This window comes from Lonchura striata, chromosome 4 (assembly GCF_050655825.1).
Source record: "Lonchura striata isolate lonStrDom1 chromosome 4, ASM5065582v1, whole genome shotgun sequence".
NCBI classification, from domain to species: domain Eukaryota; kingdom Metazoa; phylum Chordata; class Aves; order Passeriformes; family Estrildidae; genus Lonchura; species Lonchura striata.
In genome coordinates this window covers 26,597,978-26,621,661 of record NC_140706.1, presented here as the reverse complement: position 1 = coordinate 26,621,661, position 23,684 = coordinate 26,597,978, and the positions used below count along the sequence as shown (strand labels likewise).

General features: G+C 39.8%; 1 protein-coding gene across 4 annotated transcripts in view; it reads left to right on the top strand.

The window, feature by feature from the left end:
• SCFD2 (sec1 family domain containing 2) overlaps positions 1–23,684 on the top strand; it is a 188,979-nt gene that overhangs the window by 65,708 nt on the left and 99,587 nt on the right. For all 4 annotated transcript variants that reach the window (XM_085578609.1, XM_021555815.3, XM_085578608.1 and 1 more), the window contains exon 5: positions 14,235–14,484. In XM_085578609.1, the coding sequence (XP_085434735.1) occupies positions 14,235–14,484 (250 nt within the window). The remainder of the gene's footprint in view (positions 1–14,234; positions 14,485–23,684) is intronic.

The following is a 23,684-nucleotide window of genomic DNA, read 5'->3' as shown; positions in this document are numbered from 1 at the left end:
AGGAGCCAACTCTCCTGCAGGAATGAAGAATTCTGATTACTTGTTTCAGAGTATTTGTCCACTCCGTGGACTGGTTTGAGGGTCAAGATCTGGCAACGACATTTCACTCCCAAAGGAAGTAGAAGCTATTGAAGCCAGTGGGTAAATTTAAGTAGCTTCATTTTTCTTTTCTAATGCTTCTGCCGAGGATCATCTAAGCCTTCACAAAAGTTGTGCTAAATAAAAGGAAACTGTTGCACTTTAAGTATACATTTGCCTTTAGTGGTTAATGGAACATTCACATCATCTTTCATTTTGGACATGAAGTATAGTAACTTCTGGTTTTTCTTCAAGGAATTTGGTTTGTCGAGGAAACATCTGGTTTATGTAAATGAGCAGGGAATTCGATACATGAGAAGATTATTGCAAAATAGCATCTACGTGGTCTCTGCTTCAGTCATTCAGTTACCTTTTGCAAAAATATAAACAGCTATTACATCTGTAATTGCTGTCCCTTTTTCAGTGTGCCGTGTTCATGAACATGTTTTGCTCCTGCGAATTTAAAACAAATAAAAAAAAAAAATTAGGAAGAGAGCGAAGCAGCAGCATGTCGGCAGCAGAAAGGACGCAGCAGGATTTTCCTGATGCCGAGGGCCGAGCTCAGCCTGGATCAGTCTTCCAGGCGGCTCCGCGCCCGCGGCGCTCCAACAGCGCCACCTGCAGGGCGCGGCCGTGGCCGGGGCGCTCGGGCCGCGCCGTCCGGAGCGCCGGGTGCCGCCGAGAGCCGAGAGCCTGGGGGCTGTCCCCCCGCGGGGGCTGTCCTGCCCTGGGGGCTGTCCCCCCGTGGGGCTGTCCCCCCGTGGGGCTGTCCCCCCGTGGGGCTGTCCCCCCGCGGGGGCTGTCCCCCCGTGGGGCTGTCCCCCCGTGGGGCTGTCCCCCCGTGGGGCTGTCCCCCCGTGGGGGCTGTCCTGCCCTGGAGGCTGTCCTGCCCTGGGGGATGTCCCCCGTGGGGGCTGTCCCGCTGCTTCGCCTCCCTCATCCCAGATCCGGTCCCGCTGCAGCGTGTTGGGCTGCGCACTGCACGCCGGCCTGCTTCCACACCAGCGGAGAGGTCCGCGCACTTCTCTTTGCTCTTCTGCACAAAGCGAGCTAGAAATTCGCCTTTATAAATTCAAACACAGAGAAACAGTTCTTGTGTTAGAGTTTAATTATTCTCAGTTCAGCTTTGTTCTGTCTCGGCCGTGTCTTATTAAAATTATTTTGGTGGCATTTCTCTTGCATGTTTTCTGATGTGGAAAAACAAATCAAAACCCACTTATCACATGAATCATTGTTAAAGTCAGCAGTAGTCCTCTGTGTAAAATCTGCCAGTAAAAGCCGGGAGGATGGGGATTAAACCTGGAGCACATTAAATTAGTTCCAGTCTATCCCAAGCAGGCTCTGCATTGCTTGCTTAGGCAGGCAAAACGGAAACAGGCAGTTTATAACGAGGCTGGTTTAAAAACCATGGGGTTCATTTGAAAAAGATTTATATCCCTCACTTACATAAACATTACAAACGTGGGCTGCAAGCAGGAGGCAAATCTTTATCAAAATCTCTTTAAGAGCTTTTTCATTGTGAGTAAAATGGACAGCGTGTACTCTTGTTTGAAGATTCGCCAATATCTGTACACTGATCTTTTCTCAGTGCTCTTACTAATTAAACTATGACTCAGGGTAGAACAGCGAGACCACCAAGCAGTAGTTTGCTAGGGTCTGACAGAAGTGGCGATGACTGAGGTGGCAGAGGGACATTTTTTGGAGGGAGGAGAAGAGATTTTCCTGAGACTAGTTTAGGATTTTTGTAGTGGTTATTAAAAAAACAAACAAACAAACAAAAACCAAAACAAAACAAAAAGTGAAAAAGTGAAATTTTAAAGAGAAATTACTATCTAGATTTATTTCCACCCACCCCCTTCCCATGCTGCTTTTCTTAAACAGTAGCAGAGATATTTTGTGGGGTATGTGATCTTTGCTAGGGCCTGCAGCACTTTCTGTTGGGAAGATCAAAACATTTGCTCCAGGAAAACAAGAAGTATTCTGGAATGTGAGGGTCCCAGGTGACAACTGGTTTGCTACTCACATGGTAGTGCTACTCACATGGTAACATTTCTGAGTAACTTAATTGAAATGATATTGTTTTGAAAGGTTATTTTTAGAAGGGATAAATATACATCAGTGCAGTAAAAAAAAACTATTTCTAGTAATAATGCAGTTATTTCTAGCTGTTGCAATACCATTTTACTGCATTTAAGGTATATCATATGAGTTGTTCCGATCCTGGATTTAACAGAAAGTGCTTTTCATATTTCATTGTGATGTTAATAAATAGTGTCTAAAAGAGATTTGTAATACTAGTCTGTCTTCCAAAATATGATCCAAGACTCAGATAAATGACTTAAAGTATTTTGTGCATTATAATATATAACTAAGGTACTCTGGATTCTCTCATCAAACTAGAGTGTCTCAGACCTCTTTTTGCTTGCTGCAGTGGTGTCTCCATACGGAATATCACTTATGGCCCAGAAGTCTGATTGTCATGTCCTGAGAGAATACCGACAGATGGCTTGTTAGAAAAGTGGAGTGCTGTGGAGTGATTTAAGAATTTTCTAGTAGTTCTTTAAGAAGAAATTTTGATTTTTCTGCTGTTATAGTAGTATGAGTATGCTACAATGGTAAAGGCTGAAAGCACTCCCTTCCTGAAGTGTGGGGAGCCAGATAAGAAGGAAAGAAATTATATAAAAATGCTGTATTTTCTCTTTTGTAAGAGCTGTGCAAGGGAGACTGTGCGATACACAGACATACCCATACTGGCTTTTGAAAAAAGAAGCCAGTTGATGGTGAGCTTCATCTTGTGACAACTTGATGGCTACTGATGCTCACACTAGGTAGGTTACAGGGGGCTCAAGTCTGTCTCTGCTGGATCGGTATCAGCATACCATGACTCACAATGTAGGTGGGGGCTCTAAAGGAAATTCTTAGCTACACTGAATGTTATTTCTCATATCCAGGCCTCAGCGTCAGGCTATCAGAGCACTCAAACTCATGATTAGTAGCATGGGAAGCTGCCACTGCTTACAGGTGTAGCAAGAAGCTCACATTTGGACTTGGAGCTGAGCATTGGTCTCTAGAGGATCAGTCTAGTGCTGACAATGTGGGCCAGTATTCTTTCTTTGCTACCAAAAATCACAATAGGTAACTAACTGAAAAACATCTTGGAACCTCACTTTCTAGCACATACAGCTGAATTTTTGGGGTTTTTCTTTCTTTATTGGATAGGTTTGGGACCTTTTTTATATTGCATATAATAACCACTTTTTTTTGCCTGTTAATGGAATCTGAATTGTGTTGTATTTCAGGACATGTTTATACTCTCCTAAAATAATTTTTTAAAAAGTAGTTAACATAGAAGTAGCTTAAGCCAGATCTGGTCTTATCTTTAAAGTGGAGTTGTTTTTTTTTTTCCCTAGTTAAAATGAAGTGGAATATACATTTGCCCACCTCTTTAGAGTGAAACTTGGAACATAAATGCTTTCTGCATGAAGCAACTAAGAAATATATATGAAATAACTGAAAACTTCTGAAGTCCTTAAATGTTTGGAATGGCATGCATGATTTAAGTGGTTTTAGATATTAGGACCAGATGTCCTGTGCTCCAGTGGTATCCCTTTGTGCAAATGGGATATTATGAGGGATAGCTATGCTGACTCAGGCGTTTGACTGAGTGGGAAGGAAATCCCAGGGGGACAAAAAGTGGGATTGTTTTTCTAGTTGTAGCTCATGCTGGACAAACGGATGGGGAGGAGGTGTGGCAGGAGCAATCCCCAGCAGCCAGGATGCCCTCACATGGCCCTTGCAGCTGGCAGTGGGAAAGCAGTTTGACATCTTTTCCATCCAGAGCAAGGGGCCAAGAGCAGAACCCCTGCTGGTGCCACCCAGCTGGCCTGGCTCCACGTGGGGCTGATGGGAATGCTGAAAGGAACCAAAAGAGGAGAGGACTTGCCACATGCCAATCCAAGGAAGGGCACGTGGGCCAAGAGGCAAAGAGCATCATGACTGACAAGCAGGTGTTGCATGTATTCTCCAGTAACGAGCACCCTAAAAATTCACATGCCCACACCAGCTCTGGCTGTGCAGTCTGCTCACTGCAGGTGAATACCAGCAGAGAAGATTCCTGCCCAGCTAGGGAGCTGAAGAAACAGTTTGTAAGTGGTTGAGTTAAATTGTGTTTGAAAGGAGAACTGTTAGCTTCCAGAGCAGGAAAGCATTTCCAAGATGGGATGAGGAGATTAAAATAGTGGGATTTCAATAGTGTTTCACGATAATTGTCATTTTGCCTATGCCTGTATTTCACTTGATATTTAATATTCTATACATCCTGAGTAGTTCTTGTTGCTCCAGTTCACACATTTATAGGGGAAAAAATGTCCTTTTCTTTGGAGTATCACTGTTCTGCCATCTGCTGCTCTCTGAAACATGATTAGTTTTTCATGGTAACAAAAAACTGGACAGGAAAATTAAAGTTTTAACCTGATACATTTCATAGGATGGAATGAGATATGGTTGTATAATTCACTTTCTTTTATTCTCCCCAAAATGAAGAGAGAAAAAAAATGTTCTTCTGTGCACAAATCATGCTGCAGTGACCATCCTCCAATGAAGATGTCCTGTGAATGAAAGATTCCTTCCACACACAAAAATGAACCAGGGATTCTTAAGTTATAAACTTAGTTATATATATGACATCTGCCTTTAATCACCATGAAAGCCTGAATCCTGCTCGAAGCATAGTGAGCCTTGTACAAGGGCTAGAAATGTCAGTACTCTATTGTGATAACATTTACTGTACTGATCAACAGCCGTGGTGCTTTGCAACAGAATGATAATCTGCCTTTATGTGTGTTGCTGTTGTGTCTCCTTCCTGTAGTTCCAGCTGGGGCTGTGGACAGAGCAGTGGGATCTCCTTTGCAAACCTCCCATGTCCATATATTTTTATGTATTATGTCTTTGTCTATCTACAAACCAAGGTGTAAAATATTTCAAATACAATGCAAAACATTTTCAAATTAGCTACTGCCTAATTTTCTCTAACAGCATATGCTGGCATCTAGTCTCATACAACCATCTCATACAAGTTGATGTTTTAAATCTTTCAAGTTTCTTGACATGTAGGAGTTTCAGTCACTAGTATTTTATTAAATTCCAGTAGTTTTTGGTGTGTGTGTTTGTCTTAGTGGTAGATTTTCACCAAGTTCCTTGGCCACTTTTTTAAAAAATAAAGGAGCAAAATAGAAGGGATAAGGAGAGTGAATACTGCTTTGCTCAGATCTGTATCCATTTCCATTGAAATAGCCAAGAGAAAGTTGAATCTCAGGGATGCTGCAAAATGGATGCAGTATGTTCTGGTCAAGACAGTACCCCTATTCAGCATATTTTATGTAAAAGTATGATCTCTAAGCATCACTAAAAGATATCAGGTCAGGTGTATGTTTGGCCCAACCTCAGCTGAAATCATTATTTGAGTGATGCTTTGGTGCAAACTGTCATTGTGGCTTGTGGCAATGTATGATTGATAGCCTGGTTGTCTGTTAATATCAAACTTGTGGGGGCAGAAGTTGACTGGATTTATTTTAAAAATTCTGATGGCAAGATAACACACTTAAACACAAAAAGCCAGAAAACAAATGTCTTTCAAAAGGACCCAAACAGTCATGCAGGGTCCAAACTATTTTTGTTTTTCATATAACGTTTTGCCTTTTACCCTCACCCCCAGCCCTCATTTTGCATTTCTGGTACCAGAGTCCACCATGGTCCAACCCATCACCAAAAGTCTGGAGGTTTTCCTGCAGCCCTGAGGAGTTTTTGGAACATTTGATGCTAGATTAACATGGTACTGAAGGAGGATGCATAAAATGAAGGTTTGAGAGAAAAGTTATGATAGAAAATGCAAGAATGTGAAGGAGAAGAACAAGATGGGTTTGTTTTGACTGTCAGTTTCCTTTTATGACTCACTGCTTACAGCCTTCACAGCATGTATTGCCTTCCTTTCTGCTGTTTCTGAAGTATTTTCCTCTCACAGTTCACAATTCCTTTCACTGCAATCAAGAATTATGCTAAACAGTTCATAGTTTAATTCACCAGATTTAATACACAGTATTCTATTCCATAAGGCCACCAAGTCTGTGCTTTCTGCTTTTTTTCTGCCCTTTCACCCTCAAAAGTCTTTGAAATGTGCACACCACAGAGAACATCATCACCAACTTGAGAACTGGAAAAGTCATAGTTTCAACTTCCCTCGTTCCTCCTGTGCCTTTCTTGACTAGATTCAAGAGCTGTCTCATACTCTGAAATTTTCTTCTACCCGAAGAGACATACATAAACTTTCTTCCTTTTGATAAAAAACTGTCTCCCACTATGAGATTTACCCTTTCAATTGTTTTGTAACTCCTTTCAATGGTATCTCTAGTTTTTCACATCCTCTTAGAAATACGGACTCTAGGACTCAGCCCGATATATAGGAACTGATCCTGACAGTGCCACATACTGTAGTAAACTGCTTTCCTACTTCTGTCCCGTGGAAACTGTGTTTTATAGTTACATTGGTGCTTTTGCCTTGGCCTTGACGTAAGTATGTTTATTACGGATTGGATCAAAAATGCAGCTGAGCTAGTTTGTTTAACAAAAAAAAGTTCACTTCTGCTCAAAAGCAGCTGCCAAGAGAAGATTAAGAGAACAGGACAAGGTTATATGATATTCTCCCTGTTCCAATCATGAGTTCTGTAACAGTTGTGGTTTCTGTGTATTTACTAATATTTGAGGGATTTTTTTCCCCCTGTGAGATTTCCCATCATCTTTGCAAGCTCAAGTAAGAATTTAGCAGCACAACAACATTTGTCAAGAAGTTCCACATCTGAGCAAATTGCTTGAGGAAATACCTCAATTTAATTTGCTCTTTAAACTGGCTCCTTACCAGCTTTGTGTACTGCCTCTTTGTTGTTGGGGTAAGACAGAGTGAGCAGTCATTCCCTACCTGCCTTCTCTGGTCCACTCATGAATTTTTAGACCTTTTCTCTATACTGAGTCATCTATTTTTCTAATCTGTGTGATTATAGCTAGTTGTCTAAGCAGTAATTCAATAATTTTCTTTGTCCTGAACATCTCCCAAATCTATCTCTTGGGACAGAATCCCCTCCTTTTGCAGGCATGATCTGCACTATTGAATGACCAAATTAGTTATACTATATTTTTCTTGATTTATACCTCTTTTATTTGTTTTCTAACCCTCTGGATTCTTATCCCTTGCTTTGTTTGTGATTGAATGCCTTCCCATTGTTTCCCTCAAAGTTGATATGAGTTTTAACCTCATAGGATACTTTGTTATCCCTGTGCCATTTTCTCAGTTTTGAACCCCTACCATCTTCTAGCAATTTTGTCAGTATTACAATACTTATAGAAACCAACTGCTTCAAAAGCCACACACAAAGAATCCTGGCAAATTCTACAGGTTTTATCTTGACTGTGCCTGTATTCCTTTTTCATTCTTCTGACACTGTTTTTGCTGTGATTGCTGCTGATTCATGTTTTTACCAAGAATGACTGTGCAAGCTAAAAATTTTGACTGAGTAGGTTGGAGTATTCGCTTTTTAACCTGCTGATGAGTCTCTTACGTTAGACATGAGATGATTTAAGTAAAATTCTCCTTATCCTTGCAGAGCTTCATCTAATAAAATCCAGACTTAATAAATATCCTTTTTTCAGTACGCTGTTGCTTCTGAGCCCCCATGAACCCATTAAAATATCTTAACATAGCTGTACATGTAGATGATCTCCAAAGAGAGAGGGAAAACCTGGACTATACTATGTAATGATACATTGCCCAACAGCATAACTTACTACAATGAGGTGATTTTGGTGCTGTGGAAGAAGAGATACCAGTGGGCATTTGAATTTTTTAAAAATGTCTAAGTCTTGCAGTACTGAGATAATGACAGAATCTGCTTGTTGTAGCAAAAGAAACAAAAAAACCTGAAGAACTTGTAAGATTAAAACGAATTTGTTGTCAAGCAGCTGTGGTCCTCAGTGAAGACAGGAGAAATGTGTTAAGAAGAAATCTTAATTATATTGTTCAAAATACAGTTTATTTTATGTCCCAAGGATATTCGTTAAAGAAAAATACTGGAATATACTACTTTGGCTGTGGGATCCAGATGAAATCCAATTGCTTAGGTCATGATCATAGGCTAGGGAGTTATTGGCAGAAAGAACTGTCCTGGGCTTTGCTTTTGTTTTGGTTTTGGGAATGATAGGGCTTGAAAAGCTTGTTTTAAATACTTGTGTTGTTATCACATATTAGCTGTTAAGTGTCAATGCTGTGTTTTTGGAATTATGCAAGACATGTTAAAAAAGTTATCTCTGACCAGAAGAACTTACAGATGTTGTGCTTTTAAAAAGTTTTATGTTGTCAGTAATTTCTTCTTGCCTTTGACTTGTCAGTGTATTCTGTAGTAACTTACCATCCTGGATAGATATTCATCAGGTATATGTCGTGTTGACTGATAGACACCAATTAAACATCTGGCCATTTGGCAGTGTATTGAAGAAGTCTTCAAATGAACAGGTGATTATTTCTATAATTTTCTTTTATCTCTTGTCAACCTTAAACTCTAGTTCATCTAAGCTTCAGGCCAGCACTGTTGTATAAGGAGGCAGTCCAATCTTGTCCTTGACAGCTATTGTGTCTCTATGGCCAAACAGCAAACCCAAGCAGAGAGCCAGTATGGTTAGAATTATTTGTTTAAATGCAGAGTCACAGAAACATTCTAGCAGGTGCAAAAGGAAGAGGCTGCTGTGGTGAGTGAAAGGTGAGAATGAAGTCTAATTGGGAGAGCATGGACATAGGATGAATGTGAATTTGTATCTTTGACAGCATGAGCCAGGTCAAAAATAGCTTCTGGAAAGCTTACTCCTTTTCTTTCATTTTTTAATAGTAAAATTTTAAGATGCTTTCTCTACAAGGGGAACCTGAAAAATGTCTCTCCAGTTTTGAGAACATAGTAATTTTGGCAATGTTCAGACTGGGTGATAAATGCAGAAGAGAGGGCAGGAGATCAATTTGGCTCTTTAGGGATATTTCATTCAAACAGAGGAATCATTAGAAGTAAATGACAGAGGAGGCAGGTCCTTGATTCTTTTACTGTTTCCTGTGTCTCTTACTAGCAGTTTAGTTCTGCACAGTTTTCTTTATATGTGTATTCTTGGTGGGTTTCTGTATCTTTTATCAAGTGAATAGACAGACGCTGCCACTAAAGAGAGGAAGATGCAGTCTCTTGGTATTGGCAGGGGCAAGTCATAAAGCTGTTTTGGTCTCCAACAAAAGGCACTTGATGTCTCTCCTGATCTTGAATGGCTTACACTTTTTTTTTTTTTTTAAACTGGAGGCAGCCATTTACTGCCAGCGTCTTACATCTCCACTCTCAGTCTGCTTGAGTTCACTCAGTGCTTTGTCTGCTTTCCCCCGAGGCCAAAGTTTGCCCATTCTCCCTTCAAGGAGAGGCTTTGTAAGCCCCTCCCCAACTGGAAACATAAGCTTGAGACTAAAAATTTACTTCCTGCAAGAGGATATATATAGATAGTGGACTTTGCTTATCTAAAATCACCTGTCTGAATAACTGTATGCTCTATATTTTGGCATTTACAGATTGAAGTGTTTCCTAATGGTGAGAGTGTGGTACTCTGAAGAACGTTTTTTTTTTGTGTGTGTTGTGTTCTGACCTGCCTAAGTCAATAATTATAATGATTTCTAGAGCTTCATATGGGGAATCATAATTTGAATAGTAAGATCATACTTAACTGATTTCTTGTGTCAAATCACTAGTCATGTGTAGGCCATTTAATAAAAACTAAATACATGAAATAATTGTTTTGCAGGGAGTACAGACATCTTCCCACCCATATGGAAATTATGTGCAACCAAGCCTAAATCTCAGCCAAACAGTGTAAAACAGCAAGTAGCAGAACTGCAGCATTTGATTTATGGGCAGCTGAGCACTGCAGGCAGCAAGGACTCCACCTTAGCTTGGCAGTGCCTGTTGTTTTCACTAAAATTACTATTGCTGCAGAAATCTATTACCATCAAAGGATCTGAGCCAATTTCACATACCCACGAGGTCCTCCTTTGGTGCCATTGCCACTTTTAGCAGTTAGAATGTTCTTGCCTCTGTCTGGACAGTGGAAAAGTTAATATGCAGTGTGGCAAAATCACAAACCACAAACAGTCAAACCCAGGTAAAACATGAAAAATCAAATAGGGCAACATTGGAAAGCTGCTTATTCCACATCTCTTTTCCCACTTAAGTTATCAGTAAAAGGAGCTGTTATTAAATAGGCCAGTCTAGGAGAATGGGGCAGCAAATTACCAAAGGGCTTGTAAGTTTTCACTTATTCTTCTGCTGGTTTTACCTGCAGCTGGGTTTTCTGGTTGTTTTTAGTTTTGGTTTTCCCCCAAAAAAATCTTCTCTTGTATAAAGCTGTTCCCATTCCAAGAAGTTCTGTTTAACTCATACAACCTCTGAAGGAATTAAGCATGTTTTCTTCCTGAACAGAAAGCCACTAGAATATTAACATACTGAGGTAGTCTTTCAAGATTTATCTCCTCCTTCCTCCTAGAATTTAAAGAAAATAAATTCCACTTGGTTGAAGTTGATTTTTGTTTTAATATTTTTAATTACGAGTTGAGGACACTAGGCTGGAAGCACAGGGGTTACAGTGCTCAGTTCTCTTCTAAGTTTTGTCACGGATGCGTGTTAATTCAAGTAAATTCTGACCCTTGTCTTCTCTTGCTCCCAAACTCACTCTTTTTTCTATTGTGAAAAATAAGTCTAATGATACACATGGCTTTAGATTCTTACAGGGTTTTTTAATACTCAACATAATGTCTCTCACAGAATTGCAAAACATTTTTTCTTGGGTTATTACACTTTCTCCTAATTCCTGTAGCTCCTATAAATAAGACTCTAAATAAGATTTTTGAAGCACAATGTCATGTTCAGCATTTAAACCCCCTGCCCCCAAATTTATTTGTACTTTCTTCACTATTATTCCATCTGCCAAAATTCAGGCCTTTTGCAAAAATCAGCAAATTGACATCAGTTTATTTATCCTTAGGGACATCAAATTATTTCACCACTTAAGTTCTAAAGATAAATAACTAAAGGTGGATGAAAGAGACAAAAAACAACAAAAATCTGTCACAAACTCTCCCTGAATTCTGGGGAATGTATGATTAGAGCATTAAAATGTCCAAACAATGCAAGCAAGCAGAAAGTGTTTGAACTTGAGCCCTTTTAGCTGGCTCTGCATTAAGCAGCATTAATGTTTTTATACAGTCTTTGGAAAGCTCTGAATTGACTTGTTTTTATTATTTTTATTGGCTCCCTTGATGATAGACAAATGGGGCCAACTTGAGGGCAACATAACCAGCAGGAAATTTGGGTCATGGGTAGTTACATTTTTAAAACTCATGTTCTAGGGCTGTTCAATCAGGGTAATTGATTGATTGTTAGGTGGTGCAGGGAGCCTCTAAATCATGAGAGGTGGCCAGATAATGACAGTCTGCCAGTGGATTTTATTTGAGGCAAATTTCCCACCCCCTGTAGAGCCATGCTCTGCAGTGAGGTTGTGAATCCCTTTTTTTTTCACGCACAGTCCAGTCCAACTGCCCTGTTTGGACAAAATAGCCTCTAAAACTTGGAAGTTCCATTTGAAGTCCTCTGTGGTGCCATTTCCCAAGAGATAAGGGGAGAAACATTCCAGAGAAGTTCATACCCCAGAAAGACCCTATGTGCATTCTGAAATTAATGGTTTATTACAGCTCTTTAATTTTTTTTCCCTCTTTCATTTTTACTTTGAAGATAAGAGGTGGCAATTGTTACTTGAAGTTGTTGAGTTTTAGCCTGTCCTACAGTAAATCACCTTGAAAGTTTAGACATGATTTTTTTTTTAATCACGTATGTTTGAAATTTTGCCAAAGATGCTGTACATGTGTAAGTTGCAGGAGCTATGAACCTCAGGCAGGAACTGCTCACTCTACTGTTCTGTACAACCATGGGCATCCTCAATGCTCCATGCCTGTGGCTAATCTGTGCATGCAAAATACAGCTTTTTCAAGAACTCATCTTGCTGGTGTAGCAGCATGCTATGCATTTAGAGATGGAGTGAAGTAGAATTTGTGTATTGGGAAGGGAGGAGGGCAATAGATGATGTGCCAGTAGATGATGTTCAGTAATACCTGGCATACATCTTGCCTCTTGATAAAAATGGATTCAGGTTAATACAGACTGAAGTTCATAATCTATTCCAGAATTACTCCACATGTGGGTTTATCTTGATTTCTTAGATTTTTAGGGCTGATTAGGCTTTTGTTCATTGCAGATGGCTTCCTTATGATAGGTGCATACCTCTGAGTTCCTTGAAGCTTTGTTTTTTCCATCTTAGCATCTGAAAGGAGCTGTACTGGCATCCAGATGAGAATTTATTTGTGTCACTTTTTCAGAAGAGCAGTGGTAATACTGAATTTAGGCAGGGCTCAGTTGAAATCCAGGAATCAAACAGCCTTGTTTCGAGGATGGCCCAGTTACCAGCACATGCCAGACCAGTGCCAAACACCATGGATTTGCTTCCTGGGTGGAGCAGTGCTTGGACATACTGTGTATGTGATTTAGTCCCTGCCCAAACACTGAGGGTGCCAACCCCTCCTGGATTTCACAGTGTTCCTTCTTGGCTCCCACATGCTTTTGACCACTGCAGCTTTGTAATTTGCTGCTTCAAGTCTGCAGTTGCACTTACTCTTAGACTTAGTGGATAGTTGGAAAATTCTTCTCCAAGGTATGTATTCAAATGGAAACATAACATTTGACCACACTGAAGTCCTAGGAAAGATGGGTCCATGGCAAAACTTGTATGTCAAGAGCAGGGTGGGGTACAAAAGTCCATGGAAGTGTAGTTTCTTATAGCACAGCCTGGAAAAAAGTTTCTTGGGGCTTAAGTAATTAATGCTTTCTTAATGATTGTGATTTTAGTGGATCACCATACATATAAAAATCACTTTATGATAAGCTTGTTAGTGTTTCTAAGACTGATAAAGAACAACTAAAAATTCAACCAGACCCCCTGAAGTTTTGTGTGGAGTAAACCAGGAGATAAAGCTTTCAGTTTCTGTGTTCTTAAAGCCATTGCATGGTTTTGCTGTTGTATAAATTTGTGTATCTTCCTAGTATGTTTGATTTGTATTTTATTTACTTATTATGAATCAATTTAAAGGGTTTATTGTTGGCTGTGGTGCCTATTTACCATGACTAGTCTGTGTGAAGTTCCTGTAGTAACAACCAAGAATAAATGTCTGCAAACTTGGCTCCTCATATTACAAGAGATTTGATGTTTCACTGTACACTATGAACTGACCCACAGGTTTTCACAGGGGGATGTTGTAGGTGATCACAGGGCAAGGGGCAGGGTACTGGTGTTGCAGGAGACCTCCTGGATGGACCTGAGCAATTGATACCACCAGGCGAGGAAGACTGTTCTTTCCTCCCACACCTCCCTCCCCCTACAAGAGCAGTGTTCCTCCTGTTTGCCTTGCTGTGTTCCCACCTCTCACCTGATCCTGCTGCTGAGTTCCCACCTAAGCCAAAGCAGAAAATTAGCTTGTAGAAGTTTCATCCACAGGTGTTTGTGGGCAGTGAGGGTGGCAGTTTGATGGTACAATTAATCACTGGCCTGTTCTGAGTGGCAGAGACCTGCACAATGGATCTAAATGCTGGCCCTGCATGATGTGGATCTCAGCAAGTCAATGGAATCTGGGCTTTGAAACCCTTGCTCATGTACAAAATCAGACCTGAGGATGAAGCCTAAAATTTAGAAGAAGTGTTTGACCTTGTGCTTTGTACCATTTCTACCCATACCAAGGGATGGATGCTCTCATCATACTGGTACTTGGAGAAGATCTAATCATAAGGCTTTTCAGGTGCTAACATGCTGCTTCCCTAAGAAAAAAACTGTAGACAATTAATAAATTTGCTGCCTGAGCAGCTAATAAATCACATGACCATCTACTGACCACTGAGAATGTGAATATTGAATGATGTGCCACAGGAGTATGTCTGGTCCAACTTACAAGCATTATGGAGGCAATGTGACACAACCTTCCTTCTGTTTTCCAGACTATTGGTGAGTCAGAAATGCCCAGTGTTTTGAACCAGTTATTGCCAATGATCAAGTCTTACAACGAAAGGACAAAAGATGATTACGCCTGTGAGGACTTCCTTGTTTTGCTGGTATACATATATTCTGTGGTTGGAGAAATCAAATGTGGAAAAGAGCTTGACACAGCTGAAGAAGAGGTGAAAAGGGCCCTTGTCAAGGCAATTTGTGATGAGCCAGAGCTATCTCCTCTCTTGCAGAATATTACAGGTAAGGTTCTGCTTGTGTGGTGAGAAATTGGATGTCTGGGAACGTGTGAACTGGGAGAAGTGCATAAAAATGGCTTGACTTGTCTGTGGTGCTGAGAGTACATGAGTAAGCACAAGGATTTCCTGTAGATTTGTTCCATCTCCTGTGTTCATGTATGCCAAATGCTGACAGGCTGTCCTTGAAGAGTGCTGAGTCTGATGAAAGCTCTACAAGTTGTTCTTTTTGTTAAAAGTTTGCTAAGTTTGTGTGTTTTCATAAGGTAATCTTTTCCACAATTTCTTTCATTGATTGGTGTAAAGTTGACCCTGGGAAGTCAGAATTAATCCTGGAAACATGTTCAGTGAACCACAGTTGCTTTGTGAATATGAGGAGCTGGCTTGTCTGGCATTAAAGAAGAAATGTGTCTAAAACCAACACTGAGCTTTTTGCTGAAACAACATGAACATTAGCCTTTAAAAATACCATGCTAAGCCTTTTTTTTAGGTGAGCACTCACAGAATAGGAAGGCCCTAACCTCTTGTTGCTGGTATCACATTATAGAAAAAGATAATTGTTAAAAACTTAATTTTAAGTGAATGAACTGTGGCTCAGGGGTGGCTTAGCATGGCAGAAGTGATCTCACTTTATTCTATCAGTTTTCTCAGTATTTAGTAATACTGAGTAGGTCATTGACCAGGTCATCTTTGAGCTGGGGAGCATATGAACATACATGAAGATGTTGAGAGGAGCTTACAACTGAAAGCATTTGCCAAGAATTGGCCTAAGTGGGGAGTCTCAAGGGAAGTGGAATAATACTGCCGTTGGTTATTCTGGTACTATTCCCTATGGACACTTCTAATTCAAAATACAGGTGTGTTCTCACTGGTCTGCTGTTGCTTTGTATGTAAAATACTGTAGTAGTTAAAAGATTTAGGGTGGGAATGGCGTCACTCAGTCATATTTGTACTGTGGTGTTATTTTAATCCTCCTGGCCACAGTGCCCACAGTGTTCCAGGCTTCTTGTAGGCTTTTGCATTCCTGTTTTTCAGTAGGTACTGCATATCTTGTCCACCAAATGGTGCTTCCCTCACAACTTCAGTGGTTCTTCTAGTGAATGCGATGCAGTAATTTCTAAATCTCTGTTTTCGTATTTTTCCATTTCTCTGATAATCAAAGACGTTTTAAATCACAGTTTTGTCAGCTTGTCTTCATTGTGCTTCATGTAAGTACGTGAAGATTTTAAGTGTCTAAAACTTCAGCCATGTACCAAAGAAAAGCTGAAGAGAAACCCAGTACAAGTAGTTTTAGACCAAGCCCATCATTATTATGTGATCAAATTAATTGCATAACACAAAGCTGAGTCTTTACATCCTTACATATCGATGTTTTAGTCTGTGCAATCTGCACAAGTAGGTGACAGTATTACATACTTTTTTGTGTACTTATTCCTTGATACTTTTTTAGTTCTTCAGCATTTTTTGGTTTTACATCTTATTTATTTTGAGTTATCCATGGGAGAGGGCAAAGGAAAATAACATCTATTGTCATAACCAGAAATAAACATCATGTTGACAGCAAAGTATCACATGAAATTTCTAGGAATACTCCATAGGTAGTTTTCAAGCCTTTATTTATCCAACCATTTGCTTTCAGTGCTAGTGGAATTTGCTGAATTTGCAATTTGCTGTATTTGCAGTACAGTTGAATTGGGAAGACATAAAGCTTGGCCAGCCTTAGACCTACTCCTCCTTGATCTCTGTTTTGCCAGGCCTGTTCTACAGCCTGCTGCCCTCTGAACCTCAGGGAGCTTGTCTGCTACTTGAGAGGCAAAGCAAGGCAGAACTGAAGGACCATCCACAAGCTTTCCTTCAAAGGCACAGCAAAACTCTCTTTGTAGTAGGGCTGAAAGTCAGGGAATAGAGAGCAGTGACAGTTTCTCCTTTTTGTACTGTCATAGATATAGTGCCAATACATATTCTGCTACCAGCAGAACATCTATGAACTACAAACTGACTATTCCTTTTAACAGATGCAGGTTGGCATATTTTCACAAAGTCAGCACAGGTCTGCAAGTTAGCAACAGCCACGAGTCTGGACAGATCTTGTTCCAGACCTACAGCGTTCTTGCCCTCATTTTACTTTTAAGTCAGAAACAAGAAAACCTTTTTTTTGTTCTTAAGGGGCCACAAAATTTAATTGGACTAAAATAAATTTCAATAATGCTTATTCATTCATGATCAGAGCAAAGTAAAATGCTCACGGTCTTTTATTTTCACCTGTCCATCAAGGTAAATAATAGGAACAATGTTAAGGGATTGATCAGGTGAGAAAACTGTGCCAATTATTGGATGGATTTGATGGATTTGAGAGACACTGCCTGCTGGCTCATTCCTCACCTCTAGGATGACGTTTCAAACCCTGTTGGAAATCCATGATTGGACAGCTTGAGTTATAGCAAGAGATAGGAAAATTTACTGTTGCCTGTAAAAAAAGGCACACAGAAGTAATAATATATAGGTTGCAAATCCAAGCACTTCAAAATTGAGAAATGCCAGTAAATAATTTTCCCATGTTACCATCATTTGACTCCTGTATACATTGTAACACAGTCCTCAATTTCATGATTATATAGTGTATTTTCTATGAGCCATGGCTGCATTCACTGTGTGGACTGAACACCACAGAGAACTAGAACAATATAGCTTCAGTTATTCTTCACATGAGAAAGCACTAATAAAGTAAGTGAGACTCTTAGGATATTCAGCAAGTAACTTTCTCTGGCTCCCAGTTTGCAGTTGATGAAGTGGATTTGTGCTCTCAGCTTTGTGAATAATTTTGGAATTTGAAGCAGAAAGTCATTAAATTACATTTTGAGGTATTAGTGATTACATGTCTTTGAACAGAGGGGACTTTATGCTCTGCTTCCTGATACACCTGGTGCCTGATGTTTTAGCTTGGGCCCAACACTGTACTAAGGCTCTGTGGTTGATTTAAATTGAAATTTAAATTAACTGTGGCTCTTAACTGCTGCCTCAGTCATTTGCTTTCTTCTTTTCTGCAAAGCATGAAAGTTGTGCAGTCTTGACAAGTACACGTTTTTCTTGGTTTTATTTGTTGTTCCCATAGAGTCACTTGAGAAATTCAATGCAAAACCTTTTAAAAGAAGACTTGTCTTTTGAGATCAAATTATCAGCCAAAGCATTAGTCAGGTTTGTATGGGTTATCTTTTATTCCCGTTATATTTGTTAAACGAAAACTTATTGATGCTTGTATGAGTGTATGCCTATAGGAAATCTCCAGTTATGTGACTATCTCACAGAGCTAGTGCAAATCTCCCCCAAAAGAGGCAGCCCACAGGTGCACAGGGCATATTTGTGCTATTTGGTGTTACCTAGTGAAACTGGACTAGTATTTCCAGCAGTGCAAAGAAAGGAATTGTCAGAGACAGGGCCTGTCTGTCCCGTTGGGCACACTAGGTTTCCCTAAGGTGCTCTAGGTTACAGCCCTCTGCAGAATATGTTAAAGATGCAGCACTTGCACAGGCTTTTATTGTGTAAAAAGCACAAGCCCTTCCAATTTCCTGGCTGTTGAGTGTTAGGATACTCAACCTTACTATTGCCTGAACATATGTTTTCCCAAATATTTGTACAATAGAATTCTTCATTTATGTAACACCTTGTTTCATTGAAGCACTAAAAAACATCCTGGAACTGTGAAGTAAAATGAAAATGAAGTGCATTAATCACACATTGAATTTGAAGAAATACAATACTAATTTTTGCATGCATAGTAATATAAAAGTACATTAGCAGTGTCTTGTTTGATGGAACTGTTAAATAATAACTGTAGTGCTAGAGTATCCTAATGCCTTGGGTAATAAAACTAAATGTAACAGTTCCATGATTTCTCCTGGGTGTAATTTATCTCAAACATATGTTCTTCATCACTGATTCCAGCAGAATGTTACAAATTGGAGGGGAAAAAGAATAGACCAGAGCATAATGGAAAATGATGCTTTTCCCAGAATTCTAGGTTTAGGAGCCTTAGGGTGGGGCTTTTTGGCAGCTGTTTGAAAAAAAAACAAAACCAACGCTGCAAAATAGCATATTTATTTATCATCTTATCTGTTCATCTAGTTTTCTAAATGTCTATGAAGGGCTGTGTGCAAATGCAAACATCTGCAAAAGTAATGCTAATAGAGCCACAAAACAATAAAAGTCTATTTTTTCAGCTGTGCCATTCTCTTTTTCTTCTGCAAGTCTCTGTGGGATCTGTGTAGAGCAGATCTGCTTTCCATGGTGTGCTCTGAGACCCCAGCCCAGCCGCAGCACAGGCAGCTGGCTGTGCTGCCCGTGTGCAGTAACTCACCTGGTAGGGCTGTATCAATTATATCCTCTTGAGCACAGGTGTAATAGGAATAAAATTCCTCTTTTGTGCCAGGAACTTTTTTTGTGACAGGAATTTTTAATCACAAAATGGATTTCTGGACCTTTCTCTTGCTTTTTCTAAACTCTGTATGTTATATAATGCAGGGGGGAAAAGCAAACTGAGGACTCTTTAAGTAAAGACCAAAGTGGAAATGCAGAGTTCTTTAGTGTCTAGAGTCTTGCATAAAGGAAATACAAGCTGTCTGAAGCCTATACTGTACCCTTTTTGACCTGTGTAAAAGTCTAGGGATTGGGAATCATAAGTCTCTTATTTGTCTGGAAATGGATCTGAATCTTTGGTTGTGAGAGGAGAGGTTGGATGCTATTTCTTCCTCTTTTCTCATAGATTTGGGTTAAATTTGAAAGAACAGAATAAAGATGGTGGGCCAGGGGGGGATTCCTTGCCCATGGCAGAAGGGTTGGAACTAGAGGGTCTCTTCCAAGTCAAATCACTCTGTGATTCTATGATTCCAAGATTCTGTGGAGTGCAGGCATTGCCATATTGGATTAGGCACTTCTCAACTGATTCTGCTTGTCCTCAGCACATGATTTTTGGGGAAGATGTGTCATATTAATGAAGTTACATGCTAATGCCAGTGTGGCCTAAGTATCATTAATCCTAAAGTCACTCCTGATTTTGCAATAAATGTTTGCATTCCTAGACAGGGAAAGCCAGTTCTCTCAAAGGACAGACGTACACACTTTTATTTGGTTGTGGTCTTTACTTAACTGCTGGTTTGGAGCAACAATTTCCCCAACCTGGCTATATTATGGGTGGGTAGGTAGGTATGAAATTGGCTGAAGTTGTACTGTATCCCCTTTAGACTAAATGTGCCACTTGTTTTGTGTAGGAGAGAGTATTCCCAGCTTCACAGTAGACCTATAGCTCAGGTATCTGGTGGTGATTTTTTTATTCATACAGAAAAATAAACCACTGTTTAAAACATAAAATCCAAGAGTGAATTCTGCGTGGTTTTAAAATTTCCATGCTTTTACAGAAAACAAGTGTTTCCTGTAAAGATAATAAAGTTTGCACTAGTCCATTGTAAGTCTAACCCACCCCCTTCTTTGCATACTAGCTTATTTCCAAGTAATCTGTGAGTTTTCCAGCAGAAATGATGGAAAAAAATAGTTGTGACTTGTAAAAAAATGAAGCATATTATGGCAACAAATAGACAAATTAGAGAAAGGGTTGATCTGGTGTTTCTGTGTAGCGTAGATATTTATGTTGGGAACTATAAGTGGTTGTATTTATTCAAAATAAAATTAAAACATCTGCAACCAAGTTGTTACTTGCTATCATTTAGGGAAATACAGGAACAAAAAATTAATATTGTCCTTTCTGAGTTTGCAAAGATTACATAATTCAATAAATTAAAAGTTCTTTGTTTTGAATGTTTAGAGAAGTCTTAATGAGCTGTGCTGTCTGCAAGTCTTCTCAAGAATTTCCATTTTGCCCATTCACACTTCAGGAGCTCTGTATTTGCAATATCTGCACAAAAAAACAAGAGCCATGTGTAATCAATGCTGGATCCTTCTGGGGTGTTCCTGCACGTCTGGGTAGAGGACTCAGATTTAAAAATTGATCCATGTGTGTGGAAATTGGTGCCAGTAGATTTAGTAAATAGGCATCTGTTCCCTACCAAAACAAAAGATTCTAAGTGTTGTGGTTTAACCCCTGTCAGCCCCATGCAGCCTCTGCTCATTCACTCCTCCCCCATGGGATGGGGAAGAGAATCAGAAGAGTAAAAGGGAGAAAACTTGTGGGTTGACATAAAGACAGTTTAATAGGCAAAACAAAAGCTGTGTGCACAAGCAAAGCAAAGCAAGAAATTCATTCACCACTTCCCATGGGCAGCCATCCCCAGAAAAACAGGGTCCATTATCTGTAGCAATGACTTGGGAAGAAAAATGCTATCCTTCCAAATGTCTCAGCCCTCCCTTCCTTCTTTTTCCCCCAACTCTATATGCTGAGCATGACTCCGTATGATCTAAAATATCCCTTTGGTCAGTTGGGGTCAGCTGTCCTGGCTGCGTTCCCCCCCTTTCAAGCTCCTTGTGCATCCCAAGACTGCTGGGGTGAGGTGAGGAGCAGAAAAGGCCTTGAACTCTGTGTAAGCATTGCTCATCAGTAACTAAACTATCCATCTCTTAAAATATCCATCTCTTATCAATCATATTTTCAGCAGAAATCCAAACCAGACTCATACCAAATATTATGATGAAAAATAACTGTATCTTGGTCCAAACCAGCACAATAAGCTAAATGGCTCATGTTAAAATTTCACAGGGGTTACAGAGGGTGAGAGAATACCTTAATACATCAAATAGCTAAATATTTTGAAGGTCCAAATAGGCTTCTCTCAGAAATACTGATTAGCTTCTTCTAGTCCTAGTCCTTGAATATGTAAAGAGCCATCCTCATGCCTAATGTTAGTGGGACAGCTTTTCTCTCTGGTTTGAAATGGGAAGATCTTTTTCCATGAGGTTAGTTTGTGTGCATGATAGTAGGCTGCATTGTTTGGGTAATCTTTGTTCAGTTTCCTGCAAGTCCTGCAGCTCCGTAGTGAAGACAAATGCCAGAAATGTCACATAGTATGATCTGTGTAGAGCTATCTATACATATCTGCTGTGATAGAGAGAGAAGCTGCAAATGGTGGTGTGCTGTGGCTGTGCAAACATCAGGCAACCATGCAGGCATTAATACTGCAGCTAGAGAAAATCCAGATCATTTTCTTCCCAATTCTGAAATGAAAGTTGGATGTTCAGAAAGCTTTTTTTCCTGTTGCCCCAGCTGATTTTATAGACATCTAAAACACCCCTCTCTGTGTGTAAAATGACCTCCTGGTATCTCTGTTTCTCTGTGTGTTTTGGACATGAGCCAGGGGAAGGCACTCGTGGTCCAGCAGTCGCACGTGGTGGTGGATCAGACCTTCACCCTGCCAGGAGCACTGGAGAGCCACAGCAAAGCTGCTCCCTGGCCAGCTGAGGGGTGCCTGGGGAACAGGCACAATTAATGAACCCTGAGATGCTGCCACTGCTGCAACACCCCAGTCCTTTGCTTCATGCTGACATTGAGCAAAACAAGGTCACTTCACATGTCCCAAGAGATTTATCTGATTTACACAACACTCAGAAGGATTCATGGGGATTTTTGTGATCTCTGCAAAAACAAGGAGAAATTGGGTATGCACTGAAGCAATGACCTGCTCTGCTTCAGCTGATGCACGTAGCCTACATTTCATCAGCTCACCTTAGGATTCTTGAGCTCTCCAAGACCACAGTACCTTTCTGCTGTGACCTTCCTAAAGGGTTTTCTCATTTCTGTTCAAAATCTGTGGATTACAACTGGAAGATAAGTGAGCCAAATCAATTGAGCCAAATCAATTGCAGGCCTTTGCTTGGGAGGATTCCTGGCCTATTTTTCAACTGGGAAGTATGAAGGGTTTCTAGTGAATTGTTTGAAAGACAAATTGCAGTCGTTTTCTAGATTAATTTATATCTACATTTGCATAGGCATATTTTTTATAGGTTTTAAAAACTTCAGGCATAACTTAAATATTACTGTTAAAGAGCAATGGTCCTAAACATGAGAAAATCTGGTTGCTTTCTACACATGCAGGTATATTTTGTTTGGATTTCATGATGTACATTAAAATCTATGGTAAGAGACAATCCCAATGGAAGGCCAGTGGCGTTGGGGATTTTTTTTTAACCTTTTTATATGTTGTCTGTTTATTTTGTCTTCAACACCTGCTCTCAGTTGGTTTCAAACTGGATAGTAATTTTCATTGATGTGTTTATTACATGAAGTCTTTTTTTTCTTTTTTTAACATGAGACATATGCCTGCAGCTCCACAGGCCAGTGTCTTGCTGCCAACTTAGCAGACAGCCAGCTGCAACAGGAAACTGATACCCTGCAATTTTCATTAATGATTTATATTATTTTTCATCATGCAATTTCAATAGCATGTAGAAGATGCTTCTAGTATCATATATGTCTTTGCTTCAAGCATAAAATGAAAACTGAAGCATCTTTAGAATTAGGCACCTTTTTAAAAGGTACTTCCGTATGTATTTGGCATGGTTAAATAATTTTTTTCTTCTTTTCATACAAGTCACTTCCTTGTCAAACTTCCAGTTTGGACATCATGTTGTAAAATGATGAGTAAATCTTGCTGTTTTGGAGAGCACACCCAGCCTAGGAAACCAAAAATTGTGAAGTATTAAATAACTGTCAAAACAAAAAGAAAGATTTGTTAGTCATCACCCATATGACAGAAAACTAGTGAGATTGTTTTAGGGTTGTTTTTCTTTTGTATACAGACACAAATGTTAAAGTATTTGCTGTAGACTGCAAATTTTCCCTTGATTCATTTGAGTGCTTTCTTGTAAGAATTTCTAAGTATTCCATTCTAATTCTTGTCAATTTGCTATTTTAAATGCATGATGTGTGCTGGATCTGATGGCCCAAGGACAGACAGCATTGCCTCTGCAGAGGCAAGGAGGAATAATTGCCATCTTTAGATATTTCTAGTTATTTTATTTAGCTCAGTGGTGGTGGTAATTCTCTTGAAACCATGAGATTTTATCAGAGGTGAATGCTGTTCTTTGAATTTTGGACAGCCTATATATGTCATGTTAACAATCTCCAACCATCTCCATATATTGTAATGATAGTGCAATATGTGGAAATCCAGTATTTCAAGAAGGAGTCAAGCCCATGCATAAATGGAGTTCTGCCATACCACAGTGTTAAACCAAAGAAATCTTTTTGAATAATGGGCAATAACC